This window comes from Carlito syrichta, unplaced genomic scaffold, assembly GCF_000164805.1.
Source record: "Carlito syrichta isolate Samal-C Ts95f unplaced genomic scaffold, Tarsius_syrichta-2.0.1 Scaffold314306, whole genome shotgun sequence".
In the NCBI taxonomy this organism is placed as follows: Eukaryota; Metazoa; Chordata; class Mammalia; order Primates; family Tarsiidae; genus Carlito; species Carlito syrichta.
In genome coordinates, this window is record NW_007258402.1 from 628,220 (window position 1) to 648,669 (window position 20,450).

Genomic DNA, 20,450 nt, shown 5'->3' on the forward strand with positions numbered 1-20,450 from the left:
GCCCGGCTTTTTTTTTTTTTTCTTTTTCAAAGCTGGTAGTGTACCTGGGATGGTTCTGAGCTTTGAAATTGGATTTTCATCTGAGTTGTATTATTCCCTATATCTTATGTACAAGTCTCATGAACTAACTCTACTGGCAAGATTTGTAGGCAAGACATTTTTTATGTTTCTCAATAGCAACCAGCAAGGTACAATATACTTAGTATATTTTCAAAATGTAGTTCTTAAACGAGGGATGATTAAATGAAGGGGTATTCATTTTTATAAAGAGGCAAACAGATCATGAAGTCAATAGTCAACTCTTCCAATGACAGCAACAGGCAAGTATTTTGATCTTAAACCAGCAAAGCATACTGCTATGATTACATTTTATAGCTGCTTACCTATTTTTGAATCCAGAGAGCCTTCAAAGTCATTTTTGGCCATGATAATGACAGGGACCTCTTGTTGGGTGAGCAAGTTTACAGCCGTCACGGGTGTGAGGCAATCTGCAAATGAGAGCAAACAGCTGTAGACATTGGTCAACTGAAACACCAACACCATCTGCATCTCAGAGGAAACAAGCGAAAAAAAGAAACACGACAACTTCTGTGTTGTGTGCTAATTGTTAAGGAATTTATCCTTTGAAGGATATTAATAGATAATTCACACCAGTGGAAAATCAAAAGATTAAACACACACATGAGAAAATGTTCATCCATGCTCATAAGAAGTGAAAATAGGCCGGGCTCGGTGGCTCAGCCTGTAATCCCAGCACTTTGGGAGGCCAAGGCAAGTGGATTGCTTGAGTCCGCAGGTTCAAGACCCACCTAGGCAACTTGGCAAGACCTCGTCTCTACAATAAAAATTAAAAATTAGCCGGGCGTGGTAGCGCATGCCTGTAGTTCTGGCTACTTGGAAGGCTGAGGTGGAAGGATTGCAGGAGTCAGCAGGTCGAGGCTGCGGTGGCCGGGAGAGTGCCACTGCACTCCAGCCTGGGCGACAGAGTGAGACTCCAACTCAAAAAAAAAAAAAAAAAAGAAGTGAAAATAGCATTTTTGCTTTCCAGCTGGTGGAGTAAAGACATTTCCATTACTGTCTTTCCTTTTGAAAAATACCTCAAATATACAGAAGAAGGAGAAACACAAAAATCTGTCTGTGGTAAAACTAGGGGACATCTGAAATTCCAAACCATAATACTTGAAGATGGGAGTGGATAGGAAGTAGAAAATGACTGAGCAGGAAGGAAGAAGGAGATTTCCAGATAAGAAGACAGACAAGACAAAGAGTTCCTATTCAGGTACCCTTTTCTTAGGAGATACTGTAGAATGTGTTCCAGCAAAGTCAAGGGGGTAAATCAAGAAAAAGGGAGACAGACATGGGCTCCAGGAAATATGAAATCCAACAAAGAAAAACAGGCAAGCATATTCACAGAACAAAGACAGAGAAGAAAGTTCTAGAAGGACAGATTAATACAACAGAGGGCTGGACGGTGACTAGGTCAGATTTAAGCCACATACAGGGCCTGGGAAACATATTCAGGAAAATAAGGGAATTGACAGATTATCTGGCAGGTTGGAATATGTAGCAAACTGTATTGAGAGGAGTTTCAAAGAATTATGGGGAGGGTGTGGGAAGAGTTAGCCAGAAAGCATACAAAACAAATGAAAAAAAAAAAAAAAGAGAACATTATGAATTTTGGGAAAAATAAAATGTTATATAAGAAGGAAAACATAATCAGAGTATACTTGGCTCAGTTGTAAACAGTATTTATGTGGTCCTAATAAAATATCCTAACATTGTATCATCTTAAATTAAGTTTATTACAACTATTGCAGCAGGGAGACAAGCCATCCGTACACACAACTTCACTGAATACATGTAAGGTTGGAACCCTAAAGACCTAAGTGGAGGCCCAAAGGAAGAAGGGATAAGAAGTGGTAAGTAATTAGTGAATTTATTCGAGTTAATTTACAAATAAGCAATTAATAGCTGTAATTTACGAACTCCTGCTATTCATGATACTTGCCATGCTTTATGATTTTTATGTAATTATCTAAAATATATTTTAGAAACCCCCAAATTAAAAGAAGCCTAGGAATTAGGAGTTATATTTCAATGAGGTAAAGATAGATTTAATAGGTATCTAAGCCAGCTCTTATCTTTTTTCACCTTTGGGTCAGGAAGCATAGGATGAGATATGGTGGAGAGACAGTGCATCACAGTCCAAATGGGTCTCCGAGGCTGAGGTTCAGCCAGCACCCATGCTACAGTGTATTAGCTGAGAGGCACCTGTTGACTGAGCTGGCCAAATACAAGCTCATTTCTCCAAGTAGGGACCCATATTTTTTATTTCACACTGTCTTGTCTCAAAGAAGACATGTATTATTTGTGAATTCTACAATTATGACATAATATTATTAGGAGGCTGGGGGTGGGGTAGTGAAGCAATAGTGAAAGTCACGAGGTAATGACTAAAACCGGTAAATCAAGAGACAGCAGTGTAGGCATATTATATGGATACGGAGTTCTATGCCAGAGAAATAGCATGTGGCAGATTACCAGTTGACCCTGTCTCTATCCCCTCCTTCTGATTCAGCAATAGGATGTCGTGTTGGACACATTACTAATGTGTTTAGCTAAGGGTAGCACTTTTCAACTTCCCTTGCCAGCTAGGTGTGGCCAGGGGGTATGCACAGAAGCAACCGCCAGGTTATGCCCTCAAAGGGAAGAAACATGCCTTTCTCCTTCCCACCCCCTGCCCCTTCTTATTTAGTGGAACACAGATGAAGTGTAGAGCAACTTGGAAAACATGGAGAAGGGCAAGACCCCAAAAGGGCAGAACAGGAAGACGGAAGGAACACTGGCCCTGACCACCTCACAAAGTACACTTGTCACACCTGCTTCAGAGTTTCATGTGGAAGAGAAATAAACTCCTATTTATTTCTTATATACACATACCTAAAATTATTAAAAGTGTTTGGGTAAGGAGGCTATTTATATAATTCTTGTTAGTACTCTTTACTTTTCATACAATATACACACATCACTTGGATTTTAAAACATACAAAGTTTTTCTTTTTTTTTCGAGTTGGAGTCTCACTCTGTTGCCCAGACTGGAGTGCAGTGGCCGCTCCCGGCCACCGCAGCCTCGACCTGCTGGGCTCCGACGATCCTTCCGCCTCAGCCTTCCAAGCAGCTGGAACTACAGGCGCACGCTACCACGCCCAGCTAGTTTTGTTTGTTCGTTTTGATTTATTGTAGAGATGAGGTCTTGCCTGCCCAGGCAGGTCTCGAACCCGCAGGCTCAGGCAATCCACTCACCTCAGTCTCCCAAAGGCGCGGGATTACAGGCTGAGCCACCGAGCCCGGCTAAAGTTTTTCAAAAGAGATGAAAATTAGAGTGATCTAGAAGAATTATTATTTTTGCACCTGGTAAGTTAGCAAAAACTTTTAGAAAGGTAACACCAATGTTTGTGATGTTGCAGTAAATTCATACGGATATGGCACTATATGAGGGGGGACCCCCCCCAAAACTGAAATTTATTTATAAAAAATTGTGTATTTATTCTACATGTTTAAACTTCAGTCACCTTCAATCAAAGTACTCTCTGTTGATGCAATACTCCTATCGAGATGCCTTTTCTACTGCTCAAAACAGTTTCTGAACTTGTCAATTTTGATGCCTTTTAATGTTTCTGCTGTTTTTTTTTTTGTTTTGCCTCTTCCACATGAGCAAAATGTTTCTCTTTGAGAACTTTTTTTTTTTTAAACCAGGGGAAACAAAAACTTGGGGTGAGATCAGGTGAATAGGGAAGGGGAGACATGCAGATCATGCTGCTTTTGGTCAAAAACTGATGAACACTTAGTGCAATGTGGGAAGACGTGCTCATAAATCACCCACCATGAAATGGGCAAATGTTTTGAAAGAAGCTCCAAAAAAAAATCCACTAAAGCCAAACACAGCCTCTCACAACAACACTAGCTGGTACACTGATGCCGATGGGTTCCCAGAACACTTACCTAGCGGGGGAAGCCTGTATTACAAAAGCCTACCCTCCAAAAAATAATTCTGTTTTTTTTGGGGGGGTGGTCTCCTCTCATACTTTGATGTGGCCCTTTCAGAAACTAACAAAAGCAACATGTAACAAGAACTAGGAAAAATACTCATAAAAAAGAAAAAAATCTCACAATAGTGACATTCTTTAGGAATGTCTCCTAAAGAAAACTATATAGAAGCAAGAGCCCTGTGTACATGAAAAAGGTCAAATGTTCAACAAAATAGGGAAGACGTAGGATATTATGATATGTTGATAGAATATTATGTATAGATTTAAAAAATTGTGAAGACTGCATAAAAACAAAGAAACATTTTTTGATAGCATATTAAATGAAGACAAGAAAAAGAGGCAGAAGCAGTCTGACTTTTAAGATACATGTATGTGGGAACATGAATTAAAAAATAACATGATCACATGCAAAGAATGAAGTTGAATCCCTACCTCATACCATATATAAAAATTAACTCAGAATGGATTAGAAACTCAAATGTAAGATCTAAAACTATAAAACTCTTAGAAAAAAAATTAGTGATCTTTTATTAGTGAATGGTATTTTAGATATAACACTAAAGGCAAAAGCAACAAAAGAAAATGGATAAATTGAACTTCATCAACATGAAAAGTTTTTTTGGTTTTTTTTTTGAGTCGGCGTCTCATCCTGTTGCCCAGGCTGAAGTGCAGTGGCATGCTCATGGCTACCGCAGCCTCTACCTGCTAGGCTCGGGCGATCCTTCCACCTCAGTCTTCCAAGTAGTTGGAACTACAGGTGCATGCCACCACACCCGGCTAATTTTTTTGTGTATTGTAGAGTCGAGGTATTGCCAAGTTTCCCAGGCTGGTCTCGAACCTCTGGGCTCAGGCAATCCTCTCATCTCTGCCTCCCAAAGTGCTGGGATTGCAGGTGGGAGCCACCGCACCTGGCAAAATGAAAAACTTTTGCCCTTCGAAGGGCACCATTAAGAAAGTGAAAAGACAACCCCTAGAATCGGAAAACAATTTTGTAAATCAGATTGTCTGATAAGAGACATATACCTAGAATATATAAAAAACTATTAAGATAAAATAATAAAAGACAAATAAAAATTAACTTTAAAATGGGCAAAGTAAATGAATGTCTATTTCTCCAAAGAAGATATATAAATGGCCAACAAACACATGAAAATATGCTTGACAACACTAGCCATCAGGGAAATGCAAATCAAAACCACAATGAGAAATCACTTCACACTCTAGCATGACCATAATAAAAAAGATAGAAAATAGTAAGTGTTGGCAAGGGCATGGAGAGATTGGAATACTCGTATACTGCTGGTGGTGATGTAAAATGGTGAAGACACTTTGGAAAATAGTCTGGCAGTTCTTCAAATGTATAGTTACTTATGGCCCAGTAATTCTACTCTTAGGTATGTGGCCAAGCAAATGAGAATACATGTCCACACAAAAATCTGTATGAATGGTCACAGCAGTATTATTCATAATAGTAAAAAAGTAGAAATAACCCAAATGTCCATCAACTAAGGATAACTAAAAAGTAGTATATCCATACAATGAAGTATCATTTTAAAATAAGAAGGAATATAGTATTGACAACATGAAGGAACCTTGAAAACATTATGCCAAGTAAAAGAAGCCAGACACAAAAGGAAAAACATTGTATGAACACATTTACATGAAATGCCCAGAATAGGCAAATCTGTGGAGATAGAAAGTAGATAAGCAGTTGTCCAGAATTGGGGGTGGGAGTACTGCTAGAGGGTCTGAGAATTCTTTTTGGAATGACAAAAATGTTCTAATGTTTTTCAGTTAGAAAAAAAAAGTTGGTCTTTGAACTTAAATATTAGCATATTTAGAATGAATGTAACTTGCATGCTATAGCCAGTCAAAATCCATTTCTTAGAAAGAACAAAATCTGAAGTCCCTGGCCAGGTCTAGTATTCTCCATATTTCTTGTAATCTTATGATGGTGATAGTACAGAAATCCAAGAAAGTCATGGAGAAATCCGAAGAAACAGAAGCATTTCATATAGCAGTTAGATACTAAAGGGTTTACACCTTTAGTAATTACAAAGGAAATTCCAGACAAAAAAGGTGTCCTCTGCTCTCAGGGCATCTACTGCAAAGAAGGCAGGTCTCTTATGCCCTCTGGACTTTCATTTGGTGTTGTTCCCCCAAAGCAGTGGTTCATGCAACTAGTTCCCAGGGATACTGTGTGGAAGCAGGGTTCCGTGGTCCAGTGAGTGTGACGAGGGTGTCTGTGACTTCCCCTCTCAGACAGCTGTAGTACACATCAGCCTGGCAAAGATTCTGAGAAGTCCAGAGTAAAGAAACCTATATATTGCAGATTTTTTGAGCACAGAAGCTTTCCCCTCCACATTATATCTGTTAACATGTGCAGAAAGAATGCTACTAGCAACAGTTTGGTTAAAAACTAAATCATTACCCCAGGATTACAGTTGTGCTCCTCACCCCTCACCTTTGTACCACTCCCATGCTGATACTATGAAGACAGGGGCAAAAAACAATATTGAGTAATTAGTTATTGAATGTTCTGGAACTTCCAGGGCGGTTCTTGCTCTCTAACGTGTCAATAACAGGGTTCTAAGTTATCCTTTAGAGAGACCTCATTTATCCTTTTGGCAAAAAAATGCATTGTGTAGACAGCAGGTGACTCACAGCTGAAACGTGTGGTTCCAAAGCCCCAGGGTTTGAATATTTTAATATTAGAAATGCAAGAAAATATTTCAGGAAAAGACAGAACAGCTTCTAGAACTCGATGATACTCCCCTATTGATGCCTTTTATGGTTTCTGGTTCCTATCAAGTCAGAGCTTATATAACATGACTTAAGTCAGCTGAGAAAAGGAGGCGACGTCAATGATTATAGAAATAAACTAAACTTCAAGAGTTCTAGAAAAGCACTTTACTGTTTTTCCTCTCTTAAAGAAATCTGTGCCAAAGTAAAGGATTGCTTAACAAAAAAACAGTACATTTAGTCAATAACATCAGCAATCCAGTTGGCCAGACCAGGAATCAGGGAATTGTCCCAGGATCCTCCTCCCTTGCCGCCTTCCACATACTTCTCAGAGCTGTTTCCTCCCTCCATTCTGACTCCTTCTGTTCTGAGGTCCTCACTATGTCTTTCCACAACTAATGGGGTCAGCTGGTCTACCACTCAAGCATCATCCTGTCCACATGTGTCACTCTCCTCCTCTGAGCCCTTCAGGGCTCCTTCTCTATCCACAAGATCCCCATCATGTACTCTGACAGCCCCATCATGTGCTCTGCCAAGAAGACTAAACTTATAAAGGTTACATGACCTTCCTTACATCATATGGATGAATTTGGGACCAGAACCTTGGTCATCATCTGCCAAATCAGGAGCCGACATGTAGAAATCAACTTAGCAACAGCAGGAACTCATGTCTGAGAATTTAAACTCTTGCAAATGATTAATTCAGTCACAACTGAGTGTTGCCATGACCCTCAGTGGTCACTGCTTTAACATGAGTCATCCTTAAAATCTGACATTCAAGGGAAAAAATGAGCCAGTTGGCAGTGATACATGACAGCAGTGGTACAACATTCTGGTTAAAAATGTAACCTCAAAGGCCAGAGGAGGCATAATCCATATCACTAGGGTCACTTTATTTCACCTTTTGGGAAAACAGTATTACACTCAATGCACCACACTGACCTATAATGTCACATGTCAAAATCTAGTGGCTCAATGTACAAATTAATCTAGAGATTCTGAATAAATTGACATCTGCAAAAAGAATACCTCCACTCTGAAAATTAGAATTGGAAAAACTTAGTTCCAAGTGTAATGTTCCATTTGGAATTACTTTAGAGATTTTTTTTTTTTTTTTTGAGTTGGAGTCTCACTCTGTCACCCAGACTGGAGTGCAGCGGCCGCTCCCGGCCACCACAGCCTCAACCTGCTGGGCTCCGGGGATCCTTCCGCCTCAGCTTTTCAAGTAGCTGGAACTACAGGCACGTGCTACCACGCCCAGCTGATTTTTGATTCATTGTAGAGATGAGGTCTCGTCAAGTTGCCCAGGCGGGTCTCAAACCCATGGGCTCAGGCAGAGATTGTTAAAAAGAGAGGAGTAGCTGGGCTCAGTGGCTCAACCTGTAATCCCAGCACTTTGGGGAGGCTGAGATGAGTGGATTGCCTGAGCCTGTGGGTTTGAGACCAGCCTGGGCAAATTGGCGAGACCTCGTCTCTACAATAAATAAAATATTAGCCAGGTGTGGTCCTGCGCCTGTAGTTTCAGCTACTTGGAAGGCTAAGGTTGAAAGATTGCCATAGACCAGCAGGTCGACGCTGGGGTGGCTGTGAGTGTGCCACTGTACTCTAGCTTGGGTGACAGAGTGAGACTCCCACTCAAAAAAAAGAGGGGAGAAAGGAGCTATTGAGCTATTCCAAGTAAAACACTATACTTGGCATTAAATTTGCCAAACTGAAATAACCAGGCCAAGCCCGGTGTGCCAATACCCATATGGTAATGAACACAATGTTGTTTGCATATACTAAAATAATTTCTCAATTTCTTACATACAAAAATGTTTTGAGTTTATATAGTGCTTTTCATCTGAGGCACTCCATCTTTTATAATTTTCTAGCTCATTAATCATCTATTAATACTACTTTATTTTAATTTGGATCCCCAAATCAACCATAAGAAAAAAATGCAAGTGCTAGACATTTATATTTTTTAGTTTTTCCATTTTTAAATATTACTCAACCATCATAGCCCTCAAGGAATCTCAAATTGCTCACGAGAGTAAAAATTATAGGTTTTCCCTTTCAACCAAAAAATTGAAAAGAATCCAATTTTTGAGTAAGTTGAGAGAATAAACCTGAGTGAGGTAGCTATACTGGGCTTTATAAGCACACACTGAAATTTTAACTCAATAAGAGTCTTTTCTCTCTTTTTTTTTTTTGAGTCAGAGTCCCACTCAGTTGCCCAGGCTGGAGTGTAGTGGCACGGTCATGCTACGGCAGCCTTGACCCGCTGGACTCAGGTGATCCTTCCACTTCAGCCTTCCAAGTAGCCAGAACTATAGGCGTGGGCCACCACGTCCAGCTAATTTTTTGATTTTTATTGTAGAGACAAGATCTTGCCATGTTTCCCAGGCTGGTCTCGAACCTATGGGCACAGACCATCTTCTTGCCTCCATCTCCCAAGTGCTGAGATTGCAAGAGTGAGCCACTGTACCCGGCAAGAGTTTTTTCTCTATTCCAATATATAACAAAAAAAGAGGTGAAGCTAAGAGGTGATACCTGCCTTGTTTGGGGTGAGTAATGGAAGCATCTGGCTGTCCTCTGTTCTGGCCCCTTAAGAGCATTCACAGCTAGGACTGCGAATGACTCATCTATGCTTCCCCAAGAGTGCACACAGCAGGTGCTCACTAATTTGCATCTGGCTTTAATGCTCTAAGTAAACATTACAAGTGTCTTAAGTAGAGGGAAATTGGGATGACTTACCGACTTCTCCAACTTGGTATCAAGAAATGTTGAATTCTGATTATTTCAAAAATGGCAACCTTATATCACCATCCAAAATATTTTTATTAGGCAAATAATACTTACTATTTCAGATCCAATAATTCCGATTTTATACTTTGGGTTGAACTTTATAGTCTATGAAAGAGAATGGAGAATGAGATTTTGTTTTTGTTTTGGTTTTTTTTGGAGATAGGGTCTTGCCCTGTCACTCAGGCTGGAGTGTCATCATAGCTCACTACAGTCTCAAACTCCGAGGTTCAAGCAATCCCAGGCCTCAGCCTCCTGAAGTGCTGGAATTATAGGAATGAGACACCATGCTCAGCTGGGATGAGGTTTTCGTAGAATTATTTAAATTACTCCAGAAACCTATTTTTAATGACAACGGACTTCCTTTCAACTGCCCAGGCTCCACATCTCCATCCTCTGCTAAGGAGCCCTTGAGTTTGTTTTGGAGGCTACCTTTGCCTCACTGGTAACAGGCTTGGTGGTCCATTAAGGAAGGTGCCTAGCTTTCCCTTGGTCAAGAAAAAGGCCAGAGGCCCCAGTCACACCAATCAGAAAACTTTCCCTGCAACAGGAGTCTTGAACCAAGTGCTCCAAGCACTACTCTGACCTATTCCTCAAGGGACTGTCTGATACTCCTTGCTCCCCAAACTCCTGGGACAGTCCACTGTGTTCCCCTCAGCCTTCCAGTGTGTTCCCCTCTTCCTCTGGGTTAGCCAGAGATGGATTCTGTTGCTTGCAACCATGAAATCTTGACAAATCCACAGGTAATACCCAAATCTTCATGGACCAATGACAATTTGATATGCCAATTCCAGGTCTGCTCAATCTACTCATAAAGCAGATCTATTGAAGACCTGTACTGAGCAGGACTCTGTGCAGATGACCATGTGAATTTTTTAAAAAATTAGGCCAGGCTTGGTGGCTCATCCTGTAATCCCAGCACTTTGGGAGGCCAAGGCAAGTGATTGCTTGAGCCCACGGGTTTGAAACCAGCCCAGGCAACTTGGTGAGACCTCATCTCTACAATAAATCTGCCATGGTAGCGCATGGCTATAGTTCCGGCTACTAGGAAGGCTGAGGCAGAAGGATTGCCAGAGCCCAGCAGGTCGACACTGGGGTGGCTGTGAGTGTGCCACTGCACTCCAGCCGGTGACAGAGTGAAACTCCGCCTCAAAAAAAAAAATTACATTATTGGAAAAGTTTTCTCTCATTCTCACTGACTTCCCTCTAGTCCATGTAGTTTTACTTGATGGAGAAATTATAAAAGATTCTATTCCTATCAGAAAAGCACCCTGAATCTTAATTAGATTGAAAGGGAGAGAGCTGAGCTTTCAGTCAAAAATTCAAGACACAGACAAACTGGTAACTCACATGACGCTGGGGGTAAGCAACCTAATGCTTTTAGATCTCCTTTTTATCCTCATGTTTCAAAAAAAAAGAAAAATAAGGCAATGGTGAAGAACAAACCATATAAGATGATATATGTGAAAGGACTGTAGACTCTGTGACGCACAATCCAGAGGTAAGGCAGTGATCCTACTGCTTTAGCCTTAGCTTGCCAACTCACCTTTGCCAGAGACAAGGGCCTTCTGCAATACTTCCTTCAGAGAGTTGTGCCCGTGCAAGAGTCTGTGGCTAGGAGAGATGGCCACGTGGGAAGTGCCATAAATGGCCTCAGGGGTGGCTGTGTAGGCAGTCAGTTTTTCTCCTGTGACTTGCCCATGAGCCTGGCAGGAAGAAAGAAGAGTGGTTTCTTCCTCAGTCCTCCTTTTGGGTTGTGATGCTACCCAACCACAACACTTCCCCTTTATTCCCAAACAGTGCCAACAGCTTCTTACCACGGGCCCAGGGGGGTAGAGGAATGAGATGGTACAGGCAGAGAGGTAGAGATTGGGGAATGAGATAAGAAAGTCAGGGAGGGAGAGGATAGACATTCCCCATTCAGAAGCCCTCCCCAGTGCCCACCACCAGGCATGTAGGCGTCCTGAACTGAAGATGGACAAAGCATGCTCAGAAAGATACTCTCCTGGTTTTCCTGGTTCCTTTGTTCACAAAGCAAAAATAACCATTAATGTTATATTGTTTCTATCTTGAGAAAGGAGCTATATATTCCTCAAGGATCTAAGGGTACAGCAAAAAAAAAAAAAAAAAAAAGCCTTTGCTTTTCTTTCTAAAAAAAAATAGTCACTGAGGTTGTTATTTTGTTTTGAAGAGAGAAAGATAGGATAGTCTGAGCTGAGCTCGCGACTAAGGGAGCCTAGAGCTGATTAAAATGCCTTTCAAGGAACAGGCATACATTAGGCATCAACTGAGTGCCAATTACATGACAAACATGGAGGACACAGAGAGGACAGCTGCTACTTCCTTCATGCATTTATTTAAACACACTGACAGAGTGCCAATGATGAACTAAAAAAAGACAGTCTACTACATGGCATAAGTGTCAATTAGGTGTCGCCTACAGTGCCAAGATTGGGGACACACAGGCATAGGTACTTGCACTGCCCTGCAGGACTAAGAATGTTTCCTCCTCTGAAACAGTATGTTGGCCCATCTCATTTTCAGGTGGGTCCAGGGATGAAGATGCAAACATTTTCAAAATAAAATGTTGGGCAGGGGAGAGAGTGTAGAAGACATTCTGAGCACAGCAGTCGAGAGGTTTGGAGACCCACATCCTGAACACTGGCTAAGAAGCAAAAGTCTGTGACGTGGGAACCAGACCCAGGCTAAAGCATAGGACCCCAAGAGAGATGGCCCTGCAAGTCTGAATAGAAGTCACAGCTTGACTGAACTTCAGAACTCTCGCCACCTGAGGAGAGCAGCAGGAGGAAAAGCTCAGTCTAGGATTTGTTATTAAAAAGTTTCCCAAATACACACGTCCTCATGGGAGGCTTCCCATGCTTGTAGTTGGAGTGAGTCAGAGCACTTCTGGGAGGTGACTGCACAGGGAATCATGAGCTCAGTGACAAGTGGCAAGTGCTCACAGACAGCAGGTATGGTTGTCAGTGGGGAAGAGTCTAGAAAGGTAGGCCAACTTTGTCTCTTGACTGCTGCTTCTGCCTCCCAAAGATTTTGGTGGGAACCAAGGTGAGGGCCAGGTTTGGAGTTAAATGAATAGAGTATAAACGTCTTGATGGGAGAAGAGGAAATCGGAAGAATAAAAAAGAATACCCAGGTAAGAAATAGCAACAGAATAACTCTCTAGTCGGTAGACAAAAAAAGCTTTAGGGACAGCGTTTCTGTAGTCTTTTTGAACATAATCCCTGTTGTGAGCCGGCCACAGAGGCCCACTGAGCATTAGGGATCAGGGAGGGCCGTGGACCCCGAGACCGCTAGGACGTGTTCGGGAGCCGTAGATGCCATTTTCCTCCCCCTTTTGCCATGCAGCACAAAAACAACCTAAAGGAACTCTGCTGGCCTAAGCTGAAGGCTCTGTGACTGTGACAGGCATAGCTCACTCTAGAAACCTGTTTCCCATAAACTGTTCCTGTTTCCCATAAACTGTGGTTTCGGCTTAGGTATTAGATATAATTCAAATTCAGGTCACATTTGGGAGCCTTTTATACAGTACAAGCTTCTTTATAAGATTTAAAAGAATATTTGTAGAATTAGTATATACTTATGGAGAGCTGCTTTCAGCTTTTCAATGGTATAGATGATTATCAAGAGTGGCCCAGCACAGAGTTTGGGCTGGGCCACATTCCTGAGAGCCCAGCGCGTACTTTGGACTGGGCTGCATTCTTTTAGGCCGGCTTTAGCTACAGTTAATGTAAGGTCTTTTTTCTACCTATTATAGAAATTGAATTTATTTTATTCATAGAAGGTATTGTAGAATAGGTCATACTACATCAAGGAATCATGTTAGTTCAAGCATAATCAATCATGATATTTTTAGGTTTAATAAGAATATAGTTAACTTTAGAAATTTCATTGTCTCCATTTTCTACTATGTGGTTTTGGCCTTAGTACATTTATAGTTTATATTTGGAAGCTTTACTGCTGCTAATCAGCTTTATATATTAGAATTAGGAATTGGAAAACTTTCACAGAAATTAGGATAGATATATAGGACTTTAGAATAGCCATTTTGTTAAGAGATTGTAGTCTATTGTTCCAAAAAGTGGCCCACCGTGAACCTTGGACTGGGCCACATCCTGTAGAGCCCAGCGTGATCTTTGGACTGGGCCACATTCTTTAGGAATTGGTTTAAGCTATAACTAAGAGCTTCCGTACCATTGTGTAAGTAGTATTAGCATAGAATAGAAAGGTAATAAAGTTTAAGTTAGTCATCATGGGTACTGAGTGAGCTTTAGAAGTTATTGATTATCAGAACATCATTAGGCTAGTAGGGACTGTTGCACTGCTTTTGAAGAGCATTAACTAGCAAAGGGAACAATAAGACAATCTTGGGGTTTGTCCTTCCTCACACCTAAGCATCTGGTGGGTGGGGGATGCCCCTCCTGCACCTGGTTTTGTGTTCACATGAAAGACTTGTGAGACTGCCTGTGTAAAATTTGGGGATAAATACCTGCTGTAACTTTCAATAAATGGCTTCTGCTCATTTCACTGAATAGTTGTCCACTTTCTTTCTTTCTCTTTCTTCCTTTTTATATCTATCCTTCCATCTTTCTTTCTTTTAATATCTATCCCTACAGATTCGCCGACGCCACCACATCTTCCAAGGGACTCCCCAAAACTTGCAGGGGCTGGTCCCCCGCAAATCCCTAACAGTCCTAAGTCTGTCTAGCTATGAAATGTTACAGTCGGCCTCTGCTTTCTTGACTTTTAACCTGCTTTGTGATATGAACCCCTTTGAGAATACAATGAGCATGCAAAGTTTTTTTTTTGAGTCAGTGTCTCACTCAGTCACCCAGGCTGGAGTGCAGTGGCACACTCATGGCCACTCCAGCGTTAACCTGCTGCGCTCCAGTGATCCTTCCACTTCAGACTTGCAAGTAGCCAGAACTACAGGTGTGCGCTACCATGTCCAGCTAATTTTTTTTTTTTTTAATATATTGTAGAGACGATATCTCACCAAGTTGCCCAGGCTGCTCAGGAACCCCTGGGCTCAGACAATCCTCTTGCCTCAGCCTCCCAAAGTGCTGGGATTACAGGCTTGAGTCACTGTACCCAGCCTATGCAAAGATTTTATACATAATTTCTGGAGTTCATGGGCCCCTGAAGACCCCCTCTGTATTTGTGTTGTTCAATATGGTAGATAGTAGCAATATATGGCTATAAAGCACTTGAAATAGGTTAGTATGTGCTGTAAGTATATAGTGGATTTTGTAGTAAAACATTATTTCTTTAATAAATCATTTTTTTTTATTAATCCCATCTTGAAATGGTAACATTTTGGATATAATGGTTTAAATAAAATATTATTAAAGTTAATTTCACCTGTTTCTTTGCACTTTAAAAAATGTGGCTATATGACCAGCAATTTCCTTATTGGGAATATACCCGGAGGAACTCAAATTATTCTACGAAAAAGATACCTGCACACGTATGTTTGTTGCAGCTCTATTCACAATAGCAAAAACATGGAACCAACCGTGTTGCCCATCGAAGCTGGACTGGATTAAAAAAATGTGGTACATATACACAATGGAATATTATGCAGTCATGAAGAAGGACAAATATATGGACTCTGCAGCAAATTGGTTGGATTTTGAGTCTATCATACTTAGTGATTTATCACAGAAACAAAGAACTGAGTTCCATATGTTTTCACTCATAAGGTGACTGTGAACAATTATAATGCTATAAGAAAGCGATTGGCAGTAGTGGAAAACTGTCAGGGGGTGGGACTAGCAGTTGAGGGAAACTGTTAGGGAAGGGAGGGGCATACCTCATTAACAAGGGTACCTGCGTGACCAATGTTTGTATACCTAGCCCTGAATTGTACCCCACATCTTTATAATAAATACGCCTTGGGAGGCTGGGGTGAGTGGATTGCCTGAGCCCGCGGATTCGAGATCCGCCTGGGCAACTTGGCGAGACCTCATCTCTACAATAAATCAAAAAATCAGCTGACCATGGTAGTGCGTGCCTGTAATTCCGGCTACTCGGAAGGCCGAGAAGAAGGATTGCTGGATCCCAGCAGATCAAGGCTGTGGTGGCCGGGAGCGGCCACTGCACTCCAGTCTGGGCGACAGAGTGAGATTCCAACTCAAAAAAAATAATAAACAAATAAATATGTGGCTACTAGAAAAGTTAAAATTACTCATGTGGCTTGCGGTATCTTTCCACTGGGCCCTGCTGTGGTAGAATTTCAAGTTGCTGGTCTATTCAATGAGTCCCAAATGCAGAAAGCAATTTGGAAGCACGAATTGCTGGAGATGCTATTGCTTGATCACCTTTAATGTGAAGTCCAGATGGCAGCCGACACAGTCCCCGATCCAGTGGGCCTGCATGCCTTTTATTCCATACCATTCTGGAAGGTCTGCCAATGCGTCCTGCATGGCCTGTGGAATGAAAAGGAGAATAGAGCAGTAGAAACACAAGCTTGTTTAAGAGAAAGCAAATGATTTGGGGCTTGTTAAGAGGTTCTGGATTTAGCTCTTTCCTTGTTCACTGGCCAAGTCAGAGGAGGCCAGCAAAGGTTAGAAACAGATGCACTCATCATCCAGTGAGCAATTGACCAGTTTCTCTATTCCAAGTGAAACAAGTTTTCATGAAAAGAAGAAAATTAACAAGGAAAAGTTATAATTCACATCTTTGGTAAATATGTTTAGTGCATTCTCTTCCACAATCTGGGAACCAAAAAAATTAAGTTCAAGTCTGGCATGGTGGCTCACGCCTATAACCCTAGCTCTTTGGGAGGCCAAGGCAGGAGGATTGCTTGAGGCCAGGAGTTTGAGGTCAGCCTGGACAACATAGCTGGCTCACACCTATAATTTCAGTACTTTGGGAGGCGGAGGTGAGAGGACTGCCTGAGCCCATGAATTCGAGACCAGTCCAGGCAACTTGGTGAGACCTCATCTCTACAATAAATCAAAAAATTAGCCGGGCGTGGTGGCACGTGCCTATATTTCCAGTTACTTGAAAGACTGAGGCAGAAGGATCACCTGACCCAGCAGGTTGAGGCTGCAGTGGCCGTGAGCATGCCACTGCACCTCAGCCTGGGCAAAAGAGTGAGACTTCAACTAAAAAAAAAAAAAAAAAAAGAATTAACCAGGTGTGGTGATGCAAGCCTGTAATCCCAGCTACCTGGGAGGCAGAGGCAGGAGCATTACTTGAGCCACTTCATGCCAGCCTGGGCAACAGAGCAAGACCCAGTCTCTTAAAATTAAGTTCAGCTGGGTGCAGTAGCTCATGCCTATAATCCCAGCACTATGGGAGGCAGAGACAAGAGGACTGCCTGAGCCGGGAGGTTCAAGATCAGCCTGGACAACTTGGCAAGACCTCTACAATAAATAAAAATTAAGTTCAAGTTTATAAATTTTGAAACTCTACAAAAAGCTTTTCATGCAGTTTTACAACTCAACAATATCATATATTGGGCATTATAAATGATACCTTTGCATTTAAAAAATAAAAATTACTATAAGGGGAACATTAATTTTTGTAAACACTTACTATTGGAAACATACTGATTTTCATTGTTGTTTACTTTTAATCCTAAATTCTTATAAAAGGGGGTTTTCCTAGACATTACTCTCTATGGCCTCAAGCACATGCTAGCCCTTATTTGATGACGAGACATGCTACCCCAACAAATGGATTTAAAAGCAAATCATAGATCTGTAATGTGAAGATACCTAATTGTATTATGGCTAATTCAGGCAATATAATGATACTTTATTTGTCTAGTGTTTTGTAACCCATAAAGTGCTTTCACATATATCTCTTCTTGCACACTTTGTAAGATAGCTTATTTTAGGATGAACTTACTTTGCAAGAGGTAATGTGGGCCATGCCCAGTCAAAGGAATTCATACCCCAGGTCTACAACTCAGATTTACTAACAGCATTCTTTCTGCTACAACACAAAGATTTTTACTCTAATGTGTGATTAAAAAAACAAAACAAGTCGGGCTCGGTGGCTCAGCCTGTAATCCCCCGCCGTTGGGAGGCTGAGGTGAGTGGATTGCCTGAGCCCGTGGATTCGAAACCCGCATGGGCAACTTGGCGAGACCTCATCTCTACAATAAATCAAAAATTAGCCAGGCGTGGTAGCGCACGCCTGTAGTTCCAGCTACTTGGAAGGCTGAGGCGGAAGGATCACCGGAGCCCAGCAGGTTGAGGCTGCGGTGGCTGTGAGAGGCCACTGCACTCCAGTCTGGGCGACAGAGTGAGACTCCAACTAAAAAAAAAAAAAAAAACCAAAACAAACAAACAAAAAACACAGAGCATTTTCCTAACCTGTTTATGCATGATTGTTTTAAATAATTCAACACACTATAAGTGTTTATATGGTTATCTGTATTTCATCTTATAATGAAATTGTAAAAACAGGACAAAACAAACTTACTGCTAAGTTTGGTACTGTGTAGATCACACCTCTTAACCCCACAATGCTCCTGATCTCAATTTAGAGAGTGTAGCAGAGGGAAGTTGGTCTGTGATCCCTATGATTCAACTGCAAACCTTTGGTTTTTTCTTTATATTCCATACAGCTCTAGGTTCTAATCCTGGCCCAAAGCCTAGAACTGTGCCTTGTCCTGGGCAAATGCTCATTAAATTTCCATCTAATTCCTTCTTCTCAAGGGAGAGAATCAGAGAGCAGGACTACAGAACCAGATGCCCAGCCATCAAGGAAAGGAAGTAATAACCTTTATAGAATATTTCCTAAGTACCAGGCACTTTTATGTATATTACCTCAATTAACCTTCACAACAACAGCACAAGTCAAGTAGTAGCAGTATCTCCACCTCTCAGAAAAGGAAATCGGCTTCAGAAGTTGTCCCTGTCGCCACACATGTATGGGGTGGAAGTGTGGAAGCAACATTTGAAACAAGGTACAGTTGACTCCTAAGCCAATATTCAGTCTTATACTCTACTATACAATTACTACTTCATAACAGCAGCACTATAAGCTTTTCCATACCTATATTTCAGATAGTCTCAGTTTATCATTCTCTAAGAGGCACTTAAGAGAGATATGTCTGCTTCTATTATTTATATTTTAATTTTTATTTAAACTTTTAATTTTTTTATTTTAAAGATGTGTGGTACAATTCAGGGTTAGATATACAAATGTTCATTATGCAGGTACCCTTGTTGATGAGGTATGCCCGCTAATTTTATTCCTAAAAAGAAGACTCTGGTCATAGGGCCATAAGGCTGAGGTTGTCTTCAAACTCCTCTTCCACAGGCCCAGAGAGGTTTAACAATCTCCCCAACGGCACTCAGCTAATTGGACCAGGACAGAAACTCAGGTCTCTTGGTTCATTGCTTAGTCCTCATTCAACTACAACCTGATAACTTTCCCCACAAATGACACCTATTAGATGTGAACTTCTATTGTTTGAAGTCCCTTCTTTCTCATGGGAGGATTTCAGGATGAGTGAGAGGCAGGGTTCCACCACCAACTATGGAAGCTTGAAAGGGGATAGACAGGCTGGGCTCAGTGGCTCAGCCTGTAATCCCAGAACTTTGGGAGGCTGAGGTGAGTGGACTGCCTGAGCCCGCGGGTTCGAGACCCGCCCGGGCAACTTGACGAGCCCTCATCTCTACAATAAATAAAAAATTAGCCAGGCATGGTAGCACATCCCTGTAGTTCCAGCTACTTGGAAGGCTGAGGCAGAAGGCTCACTGGAGCCCAGCAGGTTGAGGCTGCAGTGGCTGGGAGTGGCCACTGCACTCCAGTCTGAGTGACAGAGTGAGACTCCAACTCAAAAAAAAAAAAAAGAAAGGGGGTAGACACATCCCATTCCCCTCCCTGTGGAAGCTAAAGGGTATAACCAATCATAGGAGCTCTACAGTCTTGGAACATTGTAGGTTGACCTAGAGGCACAGGATCAATTCGGCCACACCAGAATTGAGAGGCTGGAGACACGGGTATCAATGGCAGCAATGGCTTAACCAGACCATTTCTGGGAAAAGATCGTGGCTGTGCCCTCATTTCCCTAATTCCTGCCCAAGAAGCTTCTCAAGACTTCTTATCCAACTGTGAGTTACTTGCTCTTCCTCTGATCAATTCCTTTTTGGCATAAGTTACCAGAGTAACTATATGTTGCTCGCAACCAAGTTTCTTAACTAACATCAATGGACTATAAAAGTTTCAACATCCTGATGCATATATATCTATACTTGCTGATACTGTACTGCCTTGACATCATTATAACAATAGTATAAAATCTTGAATATGTTGATTACATATTAGTATACCAATATGTTAACAAAACATTTGCTAACCTGATAAAATTATGCACTCTAGAGTGCTTTTCAATTTTGGAGCATATTTAGGGGCTCTTAAATGTCAACAAGCATATAATGAGTACATTATAAACTCTGAAAATGACCCATGGCTTTTCCTCTCCAAAGACCAGTGAAATTCCAGCTAATTTCCGGGCAAACCCATAGGTGGTCTAAGTTTTTCCATCACATAAATCTACATTACATGAATTGAAAAGTAGCTCCAATCTCCTACTCCATTCTTCTCTGACATAGAAGATTCAGAGTTGCATGGGACCAATTCTCACAGCACTTTACATCCTTTCTCCCCCTGCGTTACTTTTTCCCCCTGTATTACAGAGCCACTAATATATAAGCCATTTCATTGTGCTTTTTCTTTTTTTTGAGTTGGAGTCTCACTCTGTCGCCCAGACTGGAGTGCAGTGGCCGCTCCCAGCCCCCGGCGATCCTTCCGCCTCAGCCTTCCAAGTAGCTGGAACTACAGGCGCACGCTACCACACCCGGCTAATTTTTTGATTTATTGTAGAGATGA

The 20,450-nt window shown here is 41.5% G+C and overlaps 1 protein-coding gene across 1 annotated transcript in view; it reads right to left on the reverse strand.

Annotated features, from left to right (window-relative positions):
- The window catches only part of LARS2 (leucyl-tRNA synthetase 2, mitochondrial), a 174,505-nt gene that overhangs the window by 68,680 nt on the left and 85,375 nt on the right, over positions 1–20,450 (reverse strand). Inside the window, exons 8-10 of the mRNA XM_021719211.1 lie at positions 15,917–16,024; positions 11,125–11,284; positions 384–488 (exon numbers count right to left, since the gene is read on the reverse strand). Coding sequence (XP_021574886.1) covers positions 384–488; positions 11,125–11,284; positions 15,917–16,024 — 373 coding nt within the window. The remainder of the gene's footprint in view (positions 1–383; positions 489–11,124; positions 11,285–15,916; positions 16,025–20,450) is intronic.